Source organism: Primulina tabacum, chromosome 15 (genome assembly GCF_025594145.1).
Source record: "Primulina tabacum isolate GXHZ01 chromosome 15, ASM2559414v2, whole genome shotgun sequence".
Taxonomy (NCBI): Eukaryota; Viridiplantae; Streptophyta; class Magnoliopsida; order Lamiales; family Gesneriaceae; genus Primulina; species Primulina tabacum.
The window spans coordinates 3,337,146-3,361,622 of record NC_134564.1 but is presented as its reverse complement, the minus strand read 5'-3'; the positions used below and the strand labels follow the sequence as shown (position 1 = coordinate 3,361,622).

The 24,477-nt window shown below is 35.2% G+C and overlaps 2 protein-coding genes across 2 annotated transcripts; both read left to right on the top strand.

Annotated features, from left to right (window-relative positions):
- The first annotated feature begins 7,094 nt into the window (after positions 1 to 7,094).
- Positions 7,095 to 11,595, top strand: LOC142527238 (CBS domain-containing protein CBSX2, chloroplastic-like). The gene is made up of 8 exons (XM_075631980.1): positions 7,095 to 7,376; positions 8,128 to 8,215; positions 8,294 to 8,358; positions 8,671 to 8,719; positions 9,161 to 9,213; positions 9,839 to 9,954; positions 10,997 to 11,054; positions 11,166 to 11,595. Exons 1-8 carry the CDS (start codon positions 7,158 to 7,160, stop codon positions 11,235 to 11,237), a joined length of 720 nt encoding a protein of 239 aa, XP_075488095.1. The 5' UTR covers positions 7,095 to 7,157; the 3' UTR covers positions 11,238 to 11,595.
- Positions 11,596 to 11,851: 256 nt separating this feature from the next.
- LOC142527236 (abscisate beta-glucosyltransferase-like) lies at positions 11,852 to 13,520 on the top strand. Its single transcript, XM_075631979.1, has one exon. The coding sequence runs from the start codon at positions 11,949 to 11,951 to the stop codon at positions 13,386 to 13,388; it is 1,440 nt and encodes a 479-aa protein (XP_075488094.1). The 5' UTR covers positions 11,852 to 11,948; the 3' UTR covers positions 13,389 to 13,520.
- Positions 13,521 to 24,477: the final 10,957 nt, after the last annotated feature.

Sequence of the window (24,477 nt, the reverse complement as noted above, 5' to 3'; positions counted from 1 at the left end):
CGAACCACATGAGAAAATATCTCATTTAAGTCAATGGCTTTTTTCGAGCATATTCTTTTATCACCAATCTAGCACGATACCGCTCCACTTGGTTATTGTCATCACACTTGATTTTATAGACCTATCTGTTATCAATGACTTTTCTCCCTCGTGGTAGTGTAACAAGATTCTAAGTTTTATTCATGTATAATGCCTCCAATTCTTCCTGCATTGCTATCATACACAAGAATAAATCCGAGCTTTGACTAGCCTCATGGAAACTCGAAGGCTCACCATCCTATGATAATAAACAATATGCAATATTGCTTTCAGTAACATAATTTGAAACCAACCTGGTGATCATCTGTCGTTGACAGCCTCATATTGGAAACTTTAGACTGGACGTGTTATTGTTTCTCGTGCTCTGTTACTGCTTCACAATAAATTTGATCTTCGTCTGTCTTATTTTCAACCTGAAATATAGTAGTTTTAGAATTTAGTGTGCATTTGTCTCTCTTTACTTTATCTTCATCGAAGATAACATCTCTGCTGATGACAAGCTTTTGGACAGTAGGATCCCACAAGTCAAACCCCTTTACTCCATCAGCATAACCAAAGAAGATATACTTTCTGGATTTTGAATCCAACTTTGATATTTCTTAATCATTATACAGAACGTACACATTACTTCCAAATGTATGCAAATGAGAATAATCAATTGGCTTCCAAGTCCACATATCCATAAGAGTTTTCAGATCAATCGCTATTGAAAGAGAACAATTGATAATATAACAAACAATTTTTACTGCTTTCGGCCCAAAATGGATTGTTTAGACCCACAGTCTTCAACATAGCTCTTTTTCTGTCCAACAAGGTTATGTTCATCCGCTCTGCCATTCCATTATATTGATGTATGTAAGTTGTCGTGAATTATCTTTTGATGCCCTCATGTTGACAAAATGCATTAAATTCATCACTTTTATATTTTTCTCCATTGTCAGTTGATAAGCCCAAATCTTATAGAGATTTTAGGGATTCTATTTTATAATATTTGTGCTTATCTAGAATTATTATCCATAATTTTGTGATTATCTTAATTAAGTTTATAATGATTGTAGATTTGAATAGAAGAGGAAAAAATGCATAATTTGAGAGATAATATGATTTTGTAAGACTTCAAAGGCAACAAAATACCAAGAGGAAGGAAATAAAATATTCTTATATTTTATTCCTTGATAATGTTGAAATTTTGGAAGAAAATCTGTGCAGATATTGAGAGAGGAAGCCTCAAAATTGAAAAATAAAATATTATCTACAATTTTAAACATGAGAAGAGCTTCAAAGATTTAAAGGATGAGGCCCATGAAGAATTATAAAAGGTAGCATACGTGAGCAGAAAAAGGAGGCGCAAAACAAAAGAAAAACCAGCGCGGAAGGGACAGAACAGAGAAGAGAGGAGAGAAGAGAGAAGCGTATAGAGGGAAGAGACAGAAGGAGGCATCGCAGAAGGAAGAGAGCAGAACGGAAGACGAGGGCCGTAACAGGAGAGAAGAGGAAGGAAGCACGGAAGAAAAAAGCTACAGTAAAGTAGAGACAACGCGGAAGAAAATATATGGGGAGGAAGATCGGAGGACAGAAGCTGAAGGAATTCCTCACACATACGCCTAAATCACAGAGAATTTCTCTTATTTCCTTCTTTCTTTTGTTTTCTTTATGAACTTAAATATGTGTTTTCACCTTTGTTTTGAATTCATGGAATAAATTTCTTTAGGCTAAGACCACGATAGGGCCAAACAATACTTTATTTGATATTTGTTTTATTTTCAATATATTATTTTTCTAGATTTTAATTATTGATTGATGTTAGTTTAATATTTCTTGTTAATAGCCTGATCAACTATTTACATGTCTGTTGATTAATCACGAATCGGAAGATGATTGATTAAATATAGTAACAAAGACGTCATCAACACATGGTTAAACTGACTAGAAATAGTATTCGGTTTCAGTGTGCGGTTTTAGGTGAAAACTGAAATTCCACGAAGATTTAATGCATTTAGATCTAATTAAATTCAATTAGAAATAATTGGACTGTTAGATTTAAATAGGTTTATTAACTCGAAGAATCGTTTAATAAATAAATTTGGGGATTTCACCGTGATTGTCAAGAATTAAATAATTAATTGAATTTAAACACGTGTCAACATAGTAGAGTTTGGTACCGTTGTGTGTCTTAGTTATTTATTTGAATTTGAATCCCTCTTTGATATCTAAATCCGTCGTTTTAATTGATATTATTTTATTTAATATTTTAGATTAATAATTCACGTATCATCTTATTATTTATTTTTTCTAGCTTAACTTAAGTGATAAAATTCTAGTAATTAAATATTAGTCTCTGTGGGATCGATACTTGGACTCATCATCTATTTACTATAACTTGAACTAGTCCGCTTGCTAGATTTATTCTCAACCGAAATCGTCGGTCATCAGTCCTCAAATACTTAATTTTCTTTTTAGAATCAAGTTCAACTCGCGCTTTGAAATCTTTGAAGATTTGAAAAACATCCGATTTTTTCTTGATTAGATATACCCAACATCTCTTAGAGAAATCATCAATGAACGAAACAAAATATTTCGCTCATCTTAGGGATACAACCGGTTCTTGCCAAACATCTCAATGAATCAGTTCTAGTATGTTTTTGCTTCTGACAGTAAAAGTGCCAAAATTTAATCTGTGTTGCTTATTGGTAACACAATTCTCACAAAAAGGTAATGAGACTTTTGTAAGTCCTGACAGCAGCTTCCGTTCTGAGAGAATTTCCAACCCTCGTTCTGACATTTGCCCGAGCTTTCTATGACATAACGCTGTTAATTTTTCTCCTGAACCAATTGATGCAACAACTAGTTCCGCCTCTTTGTGTGTTTCTCCCAAAAGTATATATAGATCTGTAGCAACTCTTTCCACATTCATAATCACAAACGGACCCTTAACAATTTTCATGATCTAGTTCTCGATACGGATTTTTCATCTGATATCATCCAATTGCCCCAAGGACACAATATTTTTCGTCAGTCCCTTCACATGTCATACCTCCTCTATGGTGTGAATGATGCCATCAAATATTTTTATTTTGATAGTACCCACTCCAGCGATTTCTAAGACACGATCATTTCCCATGAATATAGATCCTCCTCAGAATATTTCATAATGATCAAATCATTCTCTCCGAGACGTCACGTGTCATGTCGCTCCTAAATCAATAATCCATGTATCACAAAATTTGTACCTATCTTATGCAATTGTTACCGCTTCGCTGAATAATATTTCACCACCGCCTAAAGTACTGATAACTCTTCTCGATACTCGTACACTCTTTCTTGAAGTGCCTTTTACCGCCACATTTAAAGTAATAAATATTTTTCTTCTTTCTTCTTGACTTTGAGCTATCTCGTCTTTGGATCTCACTGGAGTCGCGGCCCATAATCTTCCTTTTATCATCGGTAAAGTCTTAGGCTTCTTTGAAGTTACCAACCTATCTTCTTTATTCTTGCGCCGACTTTCTTCTCCGAGAACTGTAGTTAAGACATCGTAGAATTTTAGATAGCCCATAAGAATATTGTTGGTTAAGTAGATGAAAAGTTGATCATATGAATCCGATAGAATTTGAAGTAGAATCTCTACACATTCATTTTCTTCTATTTTATGTCCCATAAAAGTGAGTTGGGCAAATAGAGTATTTAGAGTGTTGATATGGCCAGTCATCGATGATGATTCCGCCATTTGAAGAATATAAAGTCTTCTCTTTAGAAAAATATTATTGTGTAGTGACTTGACCTTGTACATCTTTGTCACATTATCCCAGATAATTTTTGTCGTATTTATCTCAGAGATACTTGACAATAATTTATCTGCTACAACCAAGTGTAAATTGGCAACAAAATTGTCATCCATCTCATTCCAATTTCCATCATCCTTCATTTCCACCGGTCTATCTCCAATATCCGTCAAACGATTTTTCTTTCTTAAAACTGCTTGTATTTTTATTTTTCACAACATAAAATTGCTTCATTGAACTTTGTTATCTTATATCTGTCTGTCATTATGTCTATAACAATTTAGTAGACACGACAAAATAATCACGTCTTAATAAAAAAATTCAAAAAAAAAATCTTTTCTGATGTGGAAGATCAGTATAGGCTGCAACCATATAGCATAGTCGTAATTTTAAGAAACTTTAAACCAATGTTCTAATACCACTTGTTGGTCTCACGTGCGACAACTTCATATAATAATATGACAATAAAGTATAAAATCAGACACCGAGATTTACGTGAAAAATATCTAAAAATTATTAAGGTAAAACCATGGGCAAAATGAAAAGAATTTCACTATAATATTTTATGGTGTCAACCAATGAATTTAACTATAATATTTTATGGTGTCAAACACTCACAATGTGTTTCCAAATAGAACACACAATATCTTAATACAAGAACAAACACATCATAAATATTATATAATTAATCAGTCAAATCTTATAAGATAAGATAAAGAACTCGATGAATGTATAATATAAAATGAGATGAAGGAACTTCTCGTCATTACTGTGAAACACATTTCATATTAATTGATAGATGTTTTCTTTTTTTCACAACCAACAATAAATGATTTCTCTCCACCACTGCATTAATTTTGCCGGAAAAATACACATATTAAGATTATTTTTTTAAAAAATATTTGATCAATGTTATTTTGTCAACTACCCATAATAACTTCTCCCCCGATTTTGCTTTTTCGTTTTGGAATGGATGGCACAAGCTTCGCTCTACTCGTGTTACATGCAATCGTTTCGGTCTCATTCAGCGTGAATTCCGAGGAGTCCATAATTGGCGTGCTTACTTTTGTGGCTATAACATGTTTGGTAAAAGGTCTTGCTTTCGATCGTGTATGCCACCAGGCTAGTATCAAATAATCACTTTTACATTTTAACTAATTACTTTCCTAAACACTATTTGATGATAAAGAAGATTATGCATGAATTTTCATATAACATTTGAATCAAAAAGTAGGTATCTTGTGAGACGATCTCACGAATCTTTATCTGTGAGACGAGTAACTTTACCGATATTCACAATAAAAAGTAATAACTTTAGCATAAAAAGTAATACTTTTTCATGGATGACCCAAATAAGAGATCCATCTCACAAAATACGACCCGTGAGACCGTCTCACACAAGTTTTGTCTTGAATCAAGTTTGCCAGAAGATTATAGTTAAAAATCTTTATGTTATTTATATATATGGACTATGGATATCCATATATTGTATATCATTCGTCTATTTTTCGAAACAAACGATGTTCAATTGATGTTTGAGCTACTAAACAACTGCTTATATTCTTCTTTGCCACCTGCCTGTCAAGAATTGGTTTCTCTAGATCAAAGATAAATTTGATTGTTGATCGTTAGTAGCTTTCAATTGAAAGCCAGGATATTGCCTATGTGTCCATTGTATGATCCGTGATTGAATAATGTAACTCTTTATTTAAATATTATACTCTCTTTTTTTATATTTTTCTTAAATAAAAATTGTTACAAACCAATGAAATTGTGAATTCCTAATAAAGTTTAAAGATTATATTTTAAATAATATTTGAATTACTCATCAATCCCACATGTGAATGCCGGTCGTAGGAGCCACAGCAATTGGCCTCATCCGGGGAAAAAGGAGAAGTTGTTCACGGCGGGTTGCCAATTGTCAACTATCCAACTTCCAATTACTTCTTGCAAACACTTGTTCCCTTCATTTCATTGTCAACATTTCTTTTTTCAATAAGAACAATGCATACGTGTTCAAAATGTCCAAGCGTATTCGAATTGGCAGAGAAGTTGTGCGTTTGATCAATGATAAAAAGTTCGATTCTCTATATTAAACATTTTTTCTCGACAAACATGTCACACATTGTTTATTCAGTACTATTTACTTGGTTAACACCTAAAAATAATGACTAACGGATTCTCATGTCATTAAAAAAAAATCAAAACAAAATTTCACTTCCGTGCTTTACCATATTTCACGTGAAACAAAAAAGACTTTATCTTACTTTGATTGATTTATAAATATTTATTTATGTATATTATATTATAAAACCCATTTTAAACGCTTTTAACTCCTTAATCTTAGGTACACTCAATTTCTCAAATAATAATTCCACGCTGATCTCAAAAAATGAGCATGAAAATTTTATCCCACGTAACAAATCATGTATGGTGTTATTTTATGCAATAATTGATTAAAATCAGTAAGGATTAACATTTAGATATTTATTTAAAATTATTTATATAATATAATTAATACATTTAAAATTTAAATATTATTATAAAAAATGATTATATAAAAAATATTTATATTATTTGAGATAACAAAATTTGCTTCTTTATCTCGTCGAGTGAAATGATTACTTATTAAAATTATATTTAAAAGAACCATAAATTATTTTGTCTATTAAAATTTTAAACAAAAAATGATTTTTTTAAAAAAAATTAATTTTTTTGTTTTTGAATAAATTTATTTAAAATTTTTGAATATTGTTTAGATGAGTAGGTCTTTTGTGAGACGGTCTCACAAATCTTTATCTGTGAGACGGATCAACCTTACCGATATTCACAATTAAAAATAATACTCTTAGCATAAAAAGTAATATTTTTCATAGATGACTCAAATAAAATACCGTCTCACAAAATACGACCTGTGAGATCGTCTCACATAAATTTTTGTCTTTTTAGATATCTTACAAAATATTTATATTAAAATTGTAATTAATATATATATATATTAACAATAATTACAAACAATCAATATATCAAAATTCACGATAATATTTTTTAAAAAATTGAAAAACATAATATTATATAAAATAGTTTTTTATTTAAACGATAGAAAATTAAATAAAAATAAATATATAAAAATAATACAACCTAAATTCATGACCAAAATTAAATGAAACATCAGAGTTACGTCGGAGCAAAGTCACGTGTCGTAAAGTGAACAGAAAACGACCCTTTCAAGAAAGCGAGCTATACTTTGGCACACCAAACACGCCCTTGGCCGACTCAACGAGGATATTATTCTCATTTCTCCCCCTATTTTTTCTTATCAATCGACGTTTCCTAATAATGGAGTCCATTACTGCTCTTCTTCCGGGAGCAATCTCCACCGTCCATTGCCACTCTTCGCCCTGCACCCTCATGTATTGTACCAATTCCGGCCTCCACAAGCCCGCCGTTGCTGTTGATTCATCTATCTGCGTCCGATGGCGCCAGTGGCGTCGTGATTCTCGATTTCGACGGTCCCAGAATCTTCAGAACGCCGCGGGTACCGCAAATTCCGTCCCCGTAAGTTGTTTGGGAAAGACTCTGTTTTGTTTCTGGTTAAACACTTTTAGGTTGGTTTGAAATTCCGGTGTGCTGTTTTTGGCATGTTGCTTTCAATTTATAACTATGGTCAGTTGAATGGAAGCCTATAAACGTGGATCGGTCATCGGACAAAGTTGTGTGCTTTTGGATCTCTTAATCAGAGAAGGGGTACTTGGTTTCAAGATTTCCCCCGATGTGAGGTGTTGCGAAGGGAAATTAGTGGGATCAGGTTTTGAAATCTAGGCAGAGAAAGTGAATTATGTTCTTGTTTGGAGTGGGTGAAACTCATTAGAACGATTGTTATGCTTGAGAATATGGCCATCTGAGCAAGAAATGTTGTCTCAATGTAGAGAGCATAATTTTCTAAATATAGCACGCAGTCTCTACTCTCTAGACACGTCTTATATGGTATCACTTATTTGGGTTTCACTAATCCATATTCCCTAGCTAGCTGATTTGGTAATTCATGTAGCGACAACCATCTGATATGCTAACAAACGGACCTGTAATTTGTAATCATCTGCTTCCATATGCTGCCAAATGGTGCAACTTTTTCGCAAGTTTTGAACCCAATTGCAATTGCCTAAATTTAGTTCATAGTAAAGGGGACCAATTGATGAAACCCTGTAGTTATACCCTTGAAAAGTTGTTTGGTGAAGCGTTATCGGCATGTAAATGATTTCTTTTTTAGTTTAAATCCTGCCTAGTGCTCAGCTTTGTCATCTGACAGACACGAGAAGGAATTTACACTGTTGGTGATTTTATGACAACTAAAGAGCATTTGTATGTTGTAAGACCTTCAACTACTGTCTCTGAAGGTATTGCTGACCCTCTATTTGGTTTAAGAATGTTATTTTTTTCTTCTTTGATTATAGTGTTTTTTCTTGGATGTACAGCACTAGAGACTCTTGTTGAGAAGAGAATTACTGGATTTCCTGTGATTGATGACAACTGGAAGTTGGTAATACCATGTTTTTCATCTATGTGCATAAATTTTTGCATGCAACATTTCCATCATCCATGTGCATTAGATATTGTGAGCTACAAGGAACGGACATCTTTTGCTTTGTAAATGCTTGGTTGGGTGGCGTTTACATTAGATGTCATGGTTTAAGGTTTTCGTCGAAGTTTCAATTTGCGAGTTTTAATAGTGAAAGATTTCTTCCTGGAGTTCGTCAATTCTTTTGCACTTCTTTAAGGGTTTGTTTCATTTAGTTTTAAATATGGATTTTCTTATAACTCAAGTTAACCAATTCTAAGTTGTTTGATGCAGGTCGGTGTGGTTTCTGACTATGACTTGTTGGCACTTGACTCCATTTCAGGTACCATTGAATACGAGTTTTAGCTAATTTTCCTAGAATTCTAAGCTGTGTGCTTGATTAGATGGAGAGGTCATCTCGATGACCAAGTTATATATTAGAAAACAGGGGTGATGTGGTAGCATGAAGGAATTACTCTATAGTGCAACAGGTTCACGTCTCCCTGCCCCTAAATTTGTTCCAAATTACATAAAAGAAAGAACTACATATGACCAAATTCTGGCTCAACACCGTTTTTTAAAATCTTTAGGTTTTGAGTTGTTTCCCAAGGGATAATATACATTCTGCATCGTGCAATTGCTTTTTATTATGCTATAGATCTTATAAAGATTACCTCTATACTCTTTTCTTCTATTGAGTAGAAAAGTGAATTTGCCTTTCACAAGTTCGGTACCTTACATAAGTTATGATATCTAATCATGTCACATTCTCTTCTGCAAGTAGGTGGCGGTCAACAGGAGACAAATATGTTTCCAGATGTCGACAGTACCTGGAAAGTAAGGGAAACTCATATTTCTTTGTTTGAGATCTCTACTTTACATAATATTCAAGCACCACATTGTGGTCTTGTAGATACCCACGTAATATGAGCTTTATACTCAAGATGCTACAAGTATTTAGCACAATCTCTGCCTAATTTTCATTTTTATGATATTTTTTTGAGGAATCATTTTTATGAATTTTGTAATATGTGAAAAGTGGTTTTTACTTGGTAGTATACATGTTATGCCAATAAAAAATTACTTTTAGACTCTACAGGACTAAAGAATTAGCAGAATATTCAAGTTAATAATATTTAATTGGTCAAATGTTATTCACGGCCGATTAGATGAGAACTCTCCTGTCATTAGAGCGCAAGACTGCAGTCAATGAACTTGTCGGTTCTTCATGTGTTTTAATTTCAACAATTTGAAATGTCATGTGATGATGCATGCCACATGCTTTACAACTCTCGGACCATTTGATGTTCTTTGAATTGTTTCTTATGTATTTTCACTGTATTGAAATAGATATGCTGTGAGAATGAACTTAAGCTGCTCCAATTAATACTGTTTCGTGAGCATCTTTAGTTTGATTGATTGGGATATTCTCATCAGTTTCTAATACTTTATATCATGGCAGACATTCAATGAAATTCAGAGGCTACTAGGTAAAACTAGTGGGAAGGTTGTTGGGGACGTTATGACTCCCACCCCCCTTGCTGTGCGTGAAAACACCAATCTTGAGGATGCTGCGAGGTATTTGCACTTGTTCTTGCATCTCTTTTTTAATACTTCAATAATTATTACTGAGCATCGTTCTGGGTTATTCATGTCGGACAAAAACTGTATTACGAATCACTATTTGCGAGTGTCTGTCATCCATTTTAAGAATGACAGTACAATACTTCCATTGATATAGATATGAAATTTGGAGATAAAGCCTTTTTTTTTCTGTAATGTCCATTCAAAGTTGTCTCACAAGATCCATCGAATTTAAAGGTGAACCTTGTGACTTCTGAGGTACTGAACTTTGGCATGGATTAATAGAGAAAATCATAAAACTGGAGGGATCACATATTTGCTACACCTAAAGGTGCAATAATGGCACTTCGGAGAAATAATATTTCCAGCGGACAAATAAATTCCAGTCTGATTGGACCTCTAATTAACGTTTTTTTGTATGACTTGAAGGTTGTGTTGTCCATGCGGTTGTCCTATTTAAACTGTGGGTAATTTGTTTTAGGGTCTGTAGTAGTTTCTATGTATTTGTGGGAACGAGGCATTTTTTGGGCATACTGTCTGATGCCTAGCAGTTATGATGAAAAAGTACTTGGTATATTAGAAGACCTTCAGATTTTGACTTGGATCGGTACATAATATGCTGAAAGGGAAAGATTATCGTCATTTATTATTTTTTACTTAAAAACGATGGTTGGAGACAAAATAAGAAAAAAGAAAAGAGTAGTCGAATTAGGGTGAATAAAAAAGATCTTGAATTGGTAATATACCCCACAATTCCTTTCTGATACTTCACAGAATGGAGTCTTGCGTTAAAATAAGTAACTAATATTTCCCGTTACGATCTTGTGTCTGATGTGACTTGAATCCAGCACGTTTGTCTGTAGAAAAACTACCTTTATTATTAATATCCAATCATTGGTCAGCTTCTCTTATTTTTCCTTTTCATTGTATTTTTAAGCGTAGAGAGGCTTGGAGAAAGTGTGGGACATTACATGTTTTGTATATTTATTTGCTCGTACATTAAATCGTAATTCGAGGAATTTCTTGCACTTGCTAGGTTATTGCTCAGAACGAAGTACCGCCGACTACCAGTTGTTGATGGTGAAGGGAAGTTGGTAATGTCCATGCATCTATTCTACCTCTCATTTTACATATATCAGCAAAACAGAGCTCTTACAATTTTTAATTTTTTTTGAGAACATAACATTCAATTTTCTATATGATAGATTGGAATTATTACTCGGGGCAATGTTGTTCAAGCTGCCCTTCAAATTAAGCAGGCTAACGAGAAAATGTGACGACCCCCCTCCATATTTGTATCATCGATATGTGAAATATAAGCGCGATTTTCCATTATTGGATTGGGTTTGCTATATCCCCATGTTGTGGGAGGGTTTGAGGGATTACTAGCTATATTTACGGTCCTTGGCTATCGCGATATGCGAAGAGACGAGCAAGGTTTTGAAGATGCTTCAAGATTCTTGTGTGGCGTCTGTAAAAAAATTCCTTAGTTAGAATCTAGTATCCTGTTTGAGACTGGAGATTGGTAGTAGACTTTGTTTACATTATGAAGTGGTTCTCGAGGAATTCGATTATGTTAAAATGAACACATTTATTGGACTTTGTGGAATTATGATCATTATAATTTAGATTTTATTGATGACTAGCAATTGTGACACACACGAGATATAGGTATTATGCGTTTGTTCAAATGTATAATTTTTTTATTTTTCAAATAATTGATTTGGTTATATTTTTTCATAAAATGGAGATTCCCAAGTGATTATTATTATTATTATTATTATTACATTAAAAAATATGAATAAATAAATTAATTAAAAGTGATTAATGGAATATGTAGGAGTTATCTGAGGAAAAAATGAAAATAAAATATAAAATATCCGCAAATGGGGCCCACTGATTAGCCAATAATTTGACATGCAGCAGCGTCAACAATAAATAATACGAGGTAAATTGAACCCTTGTGTTGGCTCGATCACTCATCTTTCATGGCTTCCCAATCCATTCGTCGGCAGCGGGTCCACATCTTCTTTTTTCCATTCGTCGGCGGCGGCCATTTTATCCCGATGATCGATCTCTCCAGGCTTTTCGCCTCCCACGGCGCTACCTCCGTTATCCTCACCATCCCAAACGACGATGCTGCCGTGTTCCAGAATTCCATCCAAAGAGACCAAGAATCCGGCCTCCAAATCCACCTCCACACCCTCCAACTGCCGCCTGATTCCGCCGTCCTCAAGACCATAGATATGTCAGCGCCGCCGTTAACTGATACCTCATGCCTTCAAGAACCACTCCACAACCTCCTCCTCAGCCGCCGCCCTGACTGCATTATCATCGACACCTTCCACCGCTGGGCTGCTGATGTCATCGACGCTACTGGAGTTCCAAAAATTATATTCAATGGAAACTGCTGCTTTTACAGATGCTGTGAGCACGTTCTTGAAACCCATTTGCCGCATAACAAAGTGGAATCTGATTCGGAGCCTTTTTTGTTGCCGGGACTTCCGGATAAGTTAAAACTGTGTAGATCCCAGCTGCCGATTTCCCTCAGAAATGGAATCGAATTCCCTGGAAAGTCCAAGAAATCTGAGCAGAACAGTTTCGGACAGGTGATCAATAGCTTCTACGCCCTGGAGCCAGCATATGTGGATTATTACAGAAATGTAACCGGGAAAAAAACTTGGATGGTGGGGCCTGTTTCTTTATACAACAGGAATCAAGAGGAAAAGGCGGAAAGAGGGCAGTCATCCGCCATTGATAAGCATAGCTGCTTGAATTGGCTTGATTCACATAAACCCAATTCGGTTCTCTACGTAAGTTTCGGCAGTTTAGCTCGAATGAGCAGTGTGCAGATATACGAACTTGCTTCTGGACTTGAAGCATCGGGGAAAAGTTTTATATGGGTAGTCGGAAAAATTCTTGGAATCGAAGAGAATGGAGAGGCTAAAAAACGCTTTCCAGATGGATTTGAAGAGAGAATCTCGAGTTCTAAACGGGGATTGATCATCAAGGGATGGGCCCCACAGTTGTTGATCTTGGAATATGAATCAGTTGGAGGATTCATGACGCATTGCGGATGGAATTCGACGCTCGAGGGCGTTTGCGCTGGCGTGCCGATGATCACGTGGCCTCTTTCGGCGGAGCAGTTTTATAATGAGAAGCTGGTGACTGAGGTGTTGAAGATTGGGTTGAGGGTGGGGAGCGAGGAGTGGGCTTCGTGGAATATGGAGAGGAAGGTGGTGGTGGGGAGGGAGAAGGTGGAGGTGGCGGTGCGTAGGTTGATGGGCAATGACGGCGGTGAGGTGGTAGAAATGAGGCGGCGGGCGAAGGGTCTGGCGGTGGAGGGAAGGAGGGCGGTGGAAGAAGGGGGCTCTTCCTTTAGTGATATCGATGCTTTGATAAAAGAGATCAAGTCCTTTTCCCGGTAAAAACCATATTACAAAATTAATAAAATTAGTATTATCTTTATTATTCTCCCTCAAAAATAATTTTAATAGTGACTCACGTGTATTGTATAATGTAATAATATAATTTTTTTATAAAATTTATATTGGAAAATTTATTATTCTCTCAAAATTATTTCAATATTTTATGAGCTCTCATTTGTGAAAATAAAATAATTTATAATTAATAAACATATGGTGGAGATTGATTTAGAGGGGTTGAATAAATAATCTCAATAAATTTTTGAAATATTTCGGTTGGGTTAACAACATTGAAATATATTTCTCGTCGGTAAAGTATCAATAAGCCAATAGTTGGTTATTGCGCGGAAAAATGTATATTGATAAGGGTTGAGCACGATAAAATGGTTTATGGTAAAAACAGTCTGGCTATCAAATATTGAACAAAAACATGCTAATTGAAATGTAAATAACACAAGTTTGTTTCTAGATATTTGGAGACTTGAATTACTCACATGTCACCCCCTTCTTCCATGCAAAATGATTTCATTAAAAAAACTTTGACAATTACAACACTTTGTAACTGTCTACTTCAATAGAATTTACCATACATCATGACTAAAACTCTTAGTATTTTAGAAACTTAAACAATATGACCAGTAGGACTTTTTACTTTCAATTACAATTGATTTTCATGAAATTCTAAGCATAAATTGATCCTTAATGATCAAATCACCAAGTATAAGCTTGTGCTTGATATGATCAGTTGGATTCTAAAAAATTTCTTTTAGCTCGTAGAAATTTGCTTAGACAGATAGAAAAGTTGAAGTTCGGAGGAGGGAGAGAGAGTTCTCAAGTAAGCCTAACTGATGTATATATAGGCATCGCCTGTAACGTTCGCCTTTTTTGAATCTAGAAATTAATTGCCGATGCTCAACCTGTACTCGCTCATTCTCAGTCTTGAGTTTTCAATATCTACCTTAAGACAGAACACTTCACTTGACTGTTCCTAGTTATGCTCTGTATCCCTATCAGTTAGTTTTGTTTGTTTTGCTTTAACTTCTTTGAATGATTGAGAAAGTCTCTTGTACTTATTTACTATATCATGAAGTACAGTAATAAAACCATTTCATGTAAAAACAATTAAGCTAAAATCAAATACATATTAACTAATGGAATCCAGCTCAAAATTTGCCACGAGACACTGCACCTAATCTTTTTCGCTTCCACTAGTGGAGGACGAGTCAGAATCGGAATCTACCCACTTGGCCTTGTTGTTATCAGCCACCAGTACCTTCTGCTTTCTTTTCTTCTTGAATGACTTGTCATCCTTGGACTTTTTCTTCTTCTTTTTCTTGTCATGAGATTGGTCTTCTTTTTCAGTCGTCCTTCTCTCTCCTTCTTCGATTTAGGACAGTCGGCTATGAAATGACCAACTTTCTCACAGTTGAAACATGCATTGTCTTCATCAGTGGACTATTTTTGGTAATTATTGTGCCTGCTTGGGATTTGAAAATTACCTTGGTTCTTCCTTAAAAACTTTCCAAATTATTTTACAAATAATGACATTGCATCATTGCTTAACTGCTCGACTGTCTTCTTTTTCGAGACAAACTGATAATTGATGTAGCATCCAGAGCCTTCATCAGTTTGGATGTTATTCACAATCGGTTATTGAATCAAGTTGAAATTTATATGCCTTAAGGTCTTCAAACAAATCGTGAGTTCAATCTTATTAAGGTCTTTTGATTCACCCATGTCCATTGTTTTGACATCTCATTCTACTGGGAATGCCTTCATCACCTTCAGAGCTATCTCACGATTTCCATAATTTTTTCCCAAAGCAGCCAACTCTATTATAATGCTGCTCACTCGTTCATCAAAGTCTGACATAGACTCCCCTCCCCGAATTCATATTGATGCCATCAAACTTCTATAAAGCAAGATACAATTTGTTGTCTTTCGTTTGGTCATTGCCCTAGCACAACTGGGTCAGTTTCTCCCAGATGTTTTTAGCAGTATAACACATCTTGATTTTACTGAAGATATTTTTGTCTAATGTCTTGTATAAAATTTCCTTAGCCACATTGTCTAAGTTGGTCTTGCTTCTTGTCTTCACCAGCCTTCTCCATTCGTGTCTTTTCAAGCATTTGAGGCGCACCATCTGAAATTGCAATAGCTGTATTGGCCTTCATTAATTTTCATTGGTCAATATGTGATGACATACTATATATCATTTGAAACGTCCACTACTCGTTTTTCTTTAAAATGTACTAAAATATTTTTCTACAACTCTCGGCCGAAATACTATGCATATATTTATAAATTTTTTTGCTATTAAAATACCAACCAACTTATTATTTAAAATTCAAAAGAACGCAATTCAAAATATAAATTTGTAAATGTCACCAAACCTAAAACTAGCTTTTTCAAAATAAAATATAAACTCTTTAAATCCTCTCAAAATCACTCAAAAGCATATAAGTCATAAAATCTATAAAGAAATCCTAAATCATAAACATAATTTTGATGAAAACTAGCGACGGTCCTCAGGTCGTGTGCACCTTCAGTCCAGCTAGTTCAACCATCAGGTCCTCAATCAATAGCATGCTCACCTACATCGATCACACTAGTGAGTCTATCGACTCAGCAAACCTTAATCATGATAGCAAATAATACATAAACTTTCACAAGCAACAATGAAAATATTTTTAATAAAATAGTCTTTCATGAACATGCATAAACTTAAACATTTTCCTTTCATCATATACTTTTTCCTTTCATCATAAACATATACGTTTTACTTTTTATTGATTTCAGATCCTCAATTATGACTTTCGTATTAGCTGTAGGTCGATGGATCCATCTACGTATTACCACGGTACCGGGCGACGGAGACATCAGCGATACTCTCACCCATCAACTGAGCATTGGTCTTATATATCATTATATCATCGTATTAGTCAAAATCAATTCACCTTCTTCAACTATTCATATTTCCTTCACTTATAAAAACTTATGCATATATAAATCAATTTTCTTTTAAACCAAACATGCAACATGCCTTTTAGCATCAATGTTTCATCATAAAATTCCATAAAAATTTGAAATAAACATTTCAACATTTATTACAGTATTCAGGGCAATGTCATGACGTCTAACATTTTTCAAGTGTAAAATGATAGTTTTGCCCGTGAAACCCTAACTTTCCTAATTTATCCTTAGACCTTAAAACGACAACCCAAATCCATCCAAACTTAACATAACACCTTAAAATACACCCATAAATATTTTTTAGACGTAAACTTAAGCTCCTCGACTAATTTATCAATTCGCATTTAAAGCCTAACCCTACGTCTCGGTTTTAACCCGTATTGACCCAACACTTAACCAAAACTTACCAAATTCGAACCATAAATTATTAACATCTAACCATAGTATATACACCCCAAAACCATTTATAACAATAGAACAAGCCTAGAACTTTGCTGGACATTTATGTCCATAATCGACCAAACCCTAACCTTACAATTCATGCGCCCCCCTTCGTTCCTAGCCCTTAGCCGACACAATAAGACCCTGACTAACCCTCCTAGGACCTTGAAAGAGCCCCTTATACCCTTCCTATACCACCTCTACAGCCCATGCAAGCTTAGCCCTAAACCCGTGCCCCTTCATGCCTTAAGCTACCCAAACGCACGTGCACCCTATGTCCTCCCATTCCATCCCTTGCACAGCCCCTCTAGGACCATGACTAGACTCCCTTAGAACCCTTTAACACGTCCCAAACAACAGCTAGCAGTATCCCTCGCCTAGGATGAAAAACGCAAACCCTAGCACATAGAAACCCAATTTTCGTTCATCAAGGTACCCTATCTTGTCCAACCTTTAAACATGCACCTAAGGACCCTTAAACATGTGGAAAAAAAATCCCTTCTAATAACCCTACCATGGAAGCCCCTTTGTGCATCATAAGCAAGAGTTTTAAAAGATGAAAATTCTAGTTTTATCATGTTTATGCCATAAAAACGAAAATAAAAAAGTGCATCTTGTTTTTCATGCAATCATGTATCAAAATGCATAATATTGTGTGAAAGATGAGTGAAGAAAGATTAAGGCGTGCCTTTGCGTTTTTCACGCACGAAAAACAACTTGCGATGCGAGGAACGTTGGCGGAGATATAGGGAAGAAGCTTGCTGAATTTTCTTCAAACCTTGTGTGAATTTCTCTTGAAAACGTGTGGTGTGTGTGTGTGTTTATGTACTGATGGAAGAGTCATTGTGCTTTTAGGGTGAGGGGCGTGAGTTTGTGTGTGTAAAGGTTAGGGTTTGTTAGCTTTATTTTGATATAAAAATACATGGTGCAAGCTTAGGCCCATTAACCTAGTATAATAGGTCCATTAGATAATATTGAAAATATTTTGTTTATATTGCTTTTCGAAAATAATAAATGAGCCTCCAAAAAGTCCATATTTTCGTCAAAAATTGATTGCTGGTTTAAAATACAACTTGGCACGTGAAAACACCTTCAAAATACCTCATTTTCAAAAATAATCCTTAAAATATACCATATATTAAACAATTAAAAATAGTTATTAATAAAAATATTTCCCTTTTTATGGTCACCAGTCTCCGTTTCTCGATCGCGTCTCGAATCACCTTTAAAACACAATTTAATGCATTCTAGTAGAAACTAATACTTTAAACATGTAAACGTGTCTACCACATTTAATTAATGCAATTAAACAAATTGATTAAAATACATAAGAAATTTGATAACTTGCAGGTTCGTGCGGACCTTCAAATTTTCGAGACGTTACATCATCATTATGTGCAGCTAACATCATCATGTGCAGCTAAATGAGCCTACATCCTGATTTTTCAATCGTCAAAATCCTCTTTGGAGAACATGAAAATCTTACTGAAGGAGGTCATCTTGAATTTAGTGTTCAAAAACAAAAATTAACTCGCTATGATACCACTTGTTAGGATCGAAGATTGATTTAGATGGAGGGAGTGAATAAATAATCTCAATAAATTCTGTCAGTTGGGTTAACAATGCTGAAATGTAATTCTTATCGATAAGATATTAATAAGCTAATAGTTGGTTACTGCATAGAAAAATGCTCATCGATAATGATTGAACACAACAAAATGGATTATGGTAAGAACAGTTTGGCTATCAAATATTGAGCAAAAACAAGATAACTGAAATGCAAATAACACAAGTTTGCTTTCGGATGTTTAGAGACATTAAATTACTCTCACCTCACCCAATCTTTCTTGCGAAAAAATTTCATTAAAAGACTTTTAAAATTTATAAATTTACAACTTCCCTGTTGCAACAGGACTTCACGCACAACCTAACTGAAACACTTAAGTCTTTCAAAAACTTAAACACTATGATTAGTGAGACTTTCTCTCAAGTACGATGATTTCTCAATGAAATTCTACCCACGAATTGATCTTAATGATCAAATTACAAAGTATAAGCGTATACTTGATATGATCAGTCGGACTCTCAAAAATTTCTTTTAACTAAAAGAACTTTGCTTAGACAAATAGGAAAGTTGAAATTCGGAAGAGAGAGAGTTCCTAAGTAATCCTGACTGGTATATATATATCTATATAGGCATCGCCTACAACAATAGTCTTTTTGAATCTAGAAATCCGTTACAAATACAGACATCGTTGTGCCATGTTATATGATTTGTTTTATTATGATTTTTATCTCCAAGATATTTTATCCATGTTTAAAAGAGTGTTATCTCTAATGAAAATATTATTTCTATATTTTCTAGGACTATTTAAGGAATGAATTTTAGGTCAAGCAAAGGATATATATATATGAAGAAATTCACAGCCGCATGAGAGTTTTGACAGGAGAGAGTTGGACTAGGAAGCTTTTCACATAGAAGAAATTATAAGAGTCCAACATATATTTGCTCTACAGTTTTTATGTGATCGAATGGTCACTTTATTGTGCAGGTGCTGAAGTTTTGTGTGATCGTGTGATCACTTTGTTGTGGAAAGGATCAACTGGAGGTTTTCAAGAGTGCACGTAAAGGTCGGCTAAGGAGTTCTTGCATAGAAGAAATATACGAGAGCCGAGCCTATTTTGATGAGACGTTTTTGTGTGATCGGTTGATCACTTTACACCGTATGAGAGCTGCTGGATTTTTCTGAACACACAGAGAGTTCAGATATTGAAGATTTTCGTGTTGAAGATTTTGTGTGATTGATTCACATACCGTGTTGCTGATTGGTGTTGACAACACTCAAGAACAACACTGACGCAGAGTGTTGATCGAAGAGTGGTTGTGTTTGTTTTAAGCAATACGTTTTTATTTTATGCATCTAGTTTTTATGTGGTTTATTTTGATGCATTTTTAATTCCTTGGAGTGTCAAGGAATTTGGTTTTGTTTTCTCACTAGTATTGTTTTTTGGTGTAAATGATTTATATAAATTTTCTAGTGAATTTTTTGCCATGAGGCATCGCACAAGTATTCATACTTGTGCATAATTTAAATCTGATATTAATTTATTAAAGTTATATTTGTGTGTTAATACTTAATTTCTGCTGCATGTTGTGTGCTCGTGTTAACAACACCAGAGCACAACACTAACTTCTGATACACACATTATAATGTTTTAATTTATTTCCTGTACGTTTATGAACAACATCCCTTTCAAGTGGTATCAGAGCCAACGCTTGATACACTAAGTGATTGATTCTGGTTTATTATTGTTGTTTTTTTTACAGGAAATTTTACAGAATCTCAATGGACGTACTGTCTACAAACACTGCTGTTTTGAAGGAAAACTTCTGGCTGCAAGTCAACCCGCACGGTGTTGCCTCTGGTGTTGCAACACCGGGCCGCAACACCACTTCAAAATCCTTGTGTTTCAATGCTAAATCTCACAATGACTCAGGTAATCGTGAAATCCAGGATACTGATTCTGATGAACTCACCCTTGAAGGTGTGCAGGCTATGTATGAAGAGCTATACGAAGATTGGACCAAAAGAAATAAAATAAATTCGATCCTCTCTAAGGAGAATACAGATCTGAAAGAATGTGTGTCTCGACTTGAAGTTGTGCTTAGAGAGAAAGATCTTGAGCTTCGTAGTGTCAAGGATGATCTTGAGAAAGCCTAAAAAACTCTTGGAAAATTGAACTCCAGTTCAACAAAACTTGACTCGATGCTAATGATGGGAAATGACAGTAGAGCTGGTCTTGGATACGTGAAAAACACATATGAACATGGAGAAACTTCCAAATCCGGATCACAATCAACTGCTTTCAATAGGGAAAGGAAAGTCGATCTGATCCCTTCAAAGATTTATCCTGTGGTGAAAACTCTCCCAACCAAGATGCAAAAGCCGAAACAAAGGAAGCGCCGCTTTATTTGCCACTACTGTCATAAGTCAGATCACATCAAACCTTTTTGTTTTAAGATGAGAAATGACTATATGAACTGGCATGCAAATCGGGTGTTGCCCACCGTGTTTCTCAACACCAGGCGCAACACAACAGTTAAGAAACCTCCCGTGAAGAAAGTTTGGGTACCAAAAGCTGTTATTCATTGCAATGTCATTTATACGTCTTTTAAAACTAACGTTGCAGGTATATGGTACTTTGATAGTGGGTGCTCACGCCACATGACCGGATCAAAAAAACCCCTCACGGATTATGTTGAAGTAAAAAGTGGGCGTGTAACCTATGATGGTGGTGACAAAGGAAGAATTGTAGGCAAAGGAACCCTGAATGTTGACGGGCTTCCTGAACTTCATAATGTTCTACACGTTGAAGGACTTAACTCAAACTTAATAAGCATAATTCAACTTTGTGACGGTGATTTACATGTTAAGTTCAATAAAAATAATTGTGAAGTTTTTAATGATGCCAATGTTTGTGTGATGTCAGGTACTTGTTCTGCTGACAATTGCTATCAATTGGGAGAAGGTGATGGTTGCCTAAGTGCCAAGATGAGTGATTTAGACCTATGGCATCAAAAATTGGGACATATGAGCTTCAAGACCTTGAAGAATCTGTGTAAGTTTGATGTTGTGAGATGTATGCCAAATTTAAGTTCAGGTAACTCATATGTCTGTGGACCATGTCAGAAAGGTAAACAAACCCGTGTTGCGCACCCGGTGTTGCAACACTTTGGGACAACATGGTGCCTTGAACTCTTGCATATGGATCTAATGGGCCCGATAGAAGTTGAGAGCTTGGGTGGTAAGAAATATTCGTTTGTTTGTGTTGATGATTTTTCGCATTTTACTTGGGTAAGTTTTCTTAGAGAAAAGTCTGATACATTTGATGCTTTTAAGAAGTTGCATGCTATGATAACAAATCTGTAATGATATGAGGGTGGTTAAAATAAGAACCGATCATGGTGAGGAGTTCGAAAATTCTCATTTTATTTCTTTGTGCCATAAAAAAGGTATCACTCATGAATATTCATCTCCGAAGACCCCTCAAAAAATCGGCATAGCTGAAAGGAAAAATCGAACCTTTCGAGAAATGGCTCGGGTCATGATTAGTTCTAAGAATGTGTCAAAATGTTTTTGGGCTGAAGCTTTAAATACAGCATGTCACATTTCCAACCGTGTTTATTTAAGGAGTGGTTCTACAATGACCTCATATGAGATTATCACGGGAAGAAAACCAAACCTTAAATATTTTCATATTTTTGGATGTGTAGGATATGTGTTGAATGATAGAGATCATCTAGCTAAATTTGATTCCAAAAGTGATAAATGTCTTTTTCTTGGATATTCTACTAATGTTCGTGCTTATCGTGTATTTAATCTGAGAACTAGGACTACAATGGAATCAATTAACGTTGTGTTTGATGATCTTGTAGATCTGACAGTTAAAACACCGGAGGATAATGTAGAAGAATTGCTGGATATAAGTGACGCACTGACCAGAAACAGTGTTGATTCTGGTGTTGAGACCAGTGAAGCAACACCAAGCACAACACCGGCCTCTGAACCGAACAGAAACTGTGGATAATGATAACGATGATGATGTGGTAATCAATGATGGAAAAGAAATTCCCAGCAAAATTCAGAAGAATCATCCATCATCACAAATCATTGGTGAACTACATGAAGGTGTGCAAACTAGGAAAAAAGAGAAGGTTGACTACCGAAAGATGATTGGACTAATCTGCATGAGCTCCACATTTTCCCAGGTAAGTCACTCGTGTTTTGTGTCTCAAATTGAACCCAAGAATATTAATGATGCACTAAAAGATGAATTCTGGGTCAATGCCATGCATGAAAAACTTGAACAATTTGTGCGCAATGATGTATGAGATTAGTGCCTAGACCTTTAAATACCAATGTTATTGGAACAAAATGAATTTTCAAGAATAAAACAGATGAATCTGGTAACACTGTTTGGAACAAAGCTCGGTTAGTAGCTCAAGGGTATACACAGGTTGAGGGGGAGGATTTTGATGAAACCCTTGCTCCTGTAGCCCGAATTGAGTCAGTCCGACTGATGCTTGGCATAGCATGTCATATGCACATCAAATTGTATCAAATGGATATAAAAAGTGCTTTCTTGAATGGAATTCTGAATGAGGAGACCTATGTTAGTCAACCTAAAGGATTTGAAGATCCCCACCACTTGGACCATGTCTACAAATTGAAGAAGGTTTTGTATGGACTGAAACAGGCTCCAAGGGCATGGTATGGTAGGTTGGCCGAATACTTGATAAACCTGGGCTTCAAACGAGGTGAGGTTGACAAAATCCTTTTCATTCAAAAACTGAAATATGATATTTTGATCTGTCAAGTATATGTAGATGATATTATGTTTGGTTCTTCATCTGAAATACTTGTGAATAACTTTGTAGATTGCATGTCATCACAGTTCGAAATGAGCATGGTAGGAGAACTAAATTTCTTTCTTGGATTATAAGTTAATTAGTTTCATGATGGTGTGAGAACCTGAAATTCCAGTAGTAGCATCAGCTAGCAAATTTCAGCAGAAGCTAACAATTCCAGCAGCAACTTAGAATTTCAGAAGATGGTATTTTTCCAGCAGACAAAAATCCAGCAGACAGAATCCAGTAGCAGAAGAGTTCAGTAGCGAGATTCTAGCAGATAGCTACTGGTTCTGCTGAGGAACTTGTAACTGAAGCATTTAACATGGACTAAAGGCTGTTAATGGCAGATTATGATCATTAATTGGAAGACTAACAGTCAGATTTTGGCCTATAAAAAGCACCCTCAATCTCTGAATTGAAGTTACCAAAATCTTGAGTTATCACTTGAAATTAGAGCTAAGAGAGTGCATTTTTTCGAAGCTGTAAAATCCAGTGGCGAGGCAAGCAGATTTCCAGACTTCAACCGAAAAACTCTAGCAAATTACTGTAAGTGGGCTTATATACAAATATCTTGAAACCCGTTTGATGATTTCTGTTTTAAAGCAAAGTATATTCTTGATTTCTGATATCTGATTTTGAAGCACTGAAATTAGTGAACTAATGGTAGGAATATATATTCTGAACATTACTGATTACTGATTATTGGCCTCACCCCTTAGAGGAGAGAACATATAGGGGACTGATATCAGTTTAGCCATGAAATTCACTAACGTGGTCAGTGCTTACTTGTCAAATTTCTGATTACTGAATACTGATTATTGATTACTGAATACTGAATACTGAATACCGATTTCTGTTCTGAAAATAATAATTTCTGGATATTATTGGTATTACTGTTTCTGTTAACAATGGTTTTGAAAACTGGGAGTTATTCCCTGCCCCCGCTTACTGAGTGACCACCATATCACTCACCCACCATAACATCTCAGATAAGGACGATGAAGAAAGATTAGAAGAAAAGGAGCAGAATCAGTTTTGGGGATGGTGAAGAAGAAGACTGTTATTCTCAGTTTGAAATTATGTTTTTCCGCTGCATCTGTAGAAGAAATGTTTTGTCTGTTTTACATTTCCGCTAGTAAAATATTAGTGATTCGAGTTTGTGTCAGACGATGAATTATTTCGTATTATGAATAAAAATACTGATTTATGAATTTTGTACTTCTGAGGCTTGTTGTTTTCGAAAGTAAATTTGAGAGCAACGTCGGT

Excerpts from the sequence above, each read along its gene's own strand:
- LOC142527238 (XM_075631980.1), top strand. The coding sequence starts at position 7,158 with ATGGAGTCCATTACTGCTCTTCTTCCGGGAGCAATCTCCACCGTCCAT. Across the intron at positions 8,216-8,293 it reads TTCAACTACTGTCTCTGAAG|CACTAGAGACTCTTGTTGAG; the intron begins GTATTGCTGACC and ends TTGGATGTACAG. Across the intron at positions 11,055-11,165 it reads TTGATGGTGAAGGGAAGTTG|ATTGGAATTATTACTCGGGG; the intron begins GTAATGTCCATG and ends TCTATATGATAG.
- LOC142527236 (XM_075631979.1), top strand. The coding sequence starts at position 11,949 with ATGGCTTCCCAATCCATTCGTCGGCAGCGGGTCCACATCTTCTTTTTT.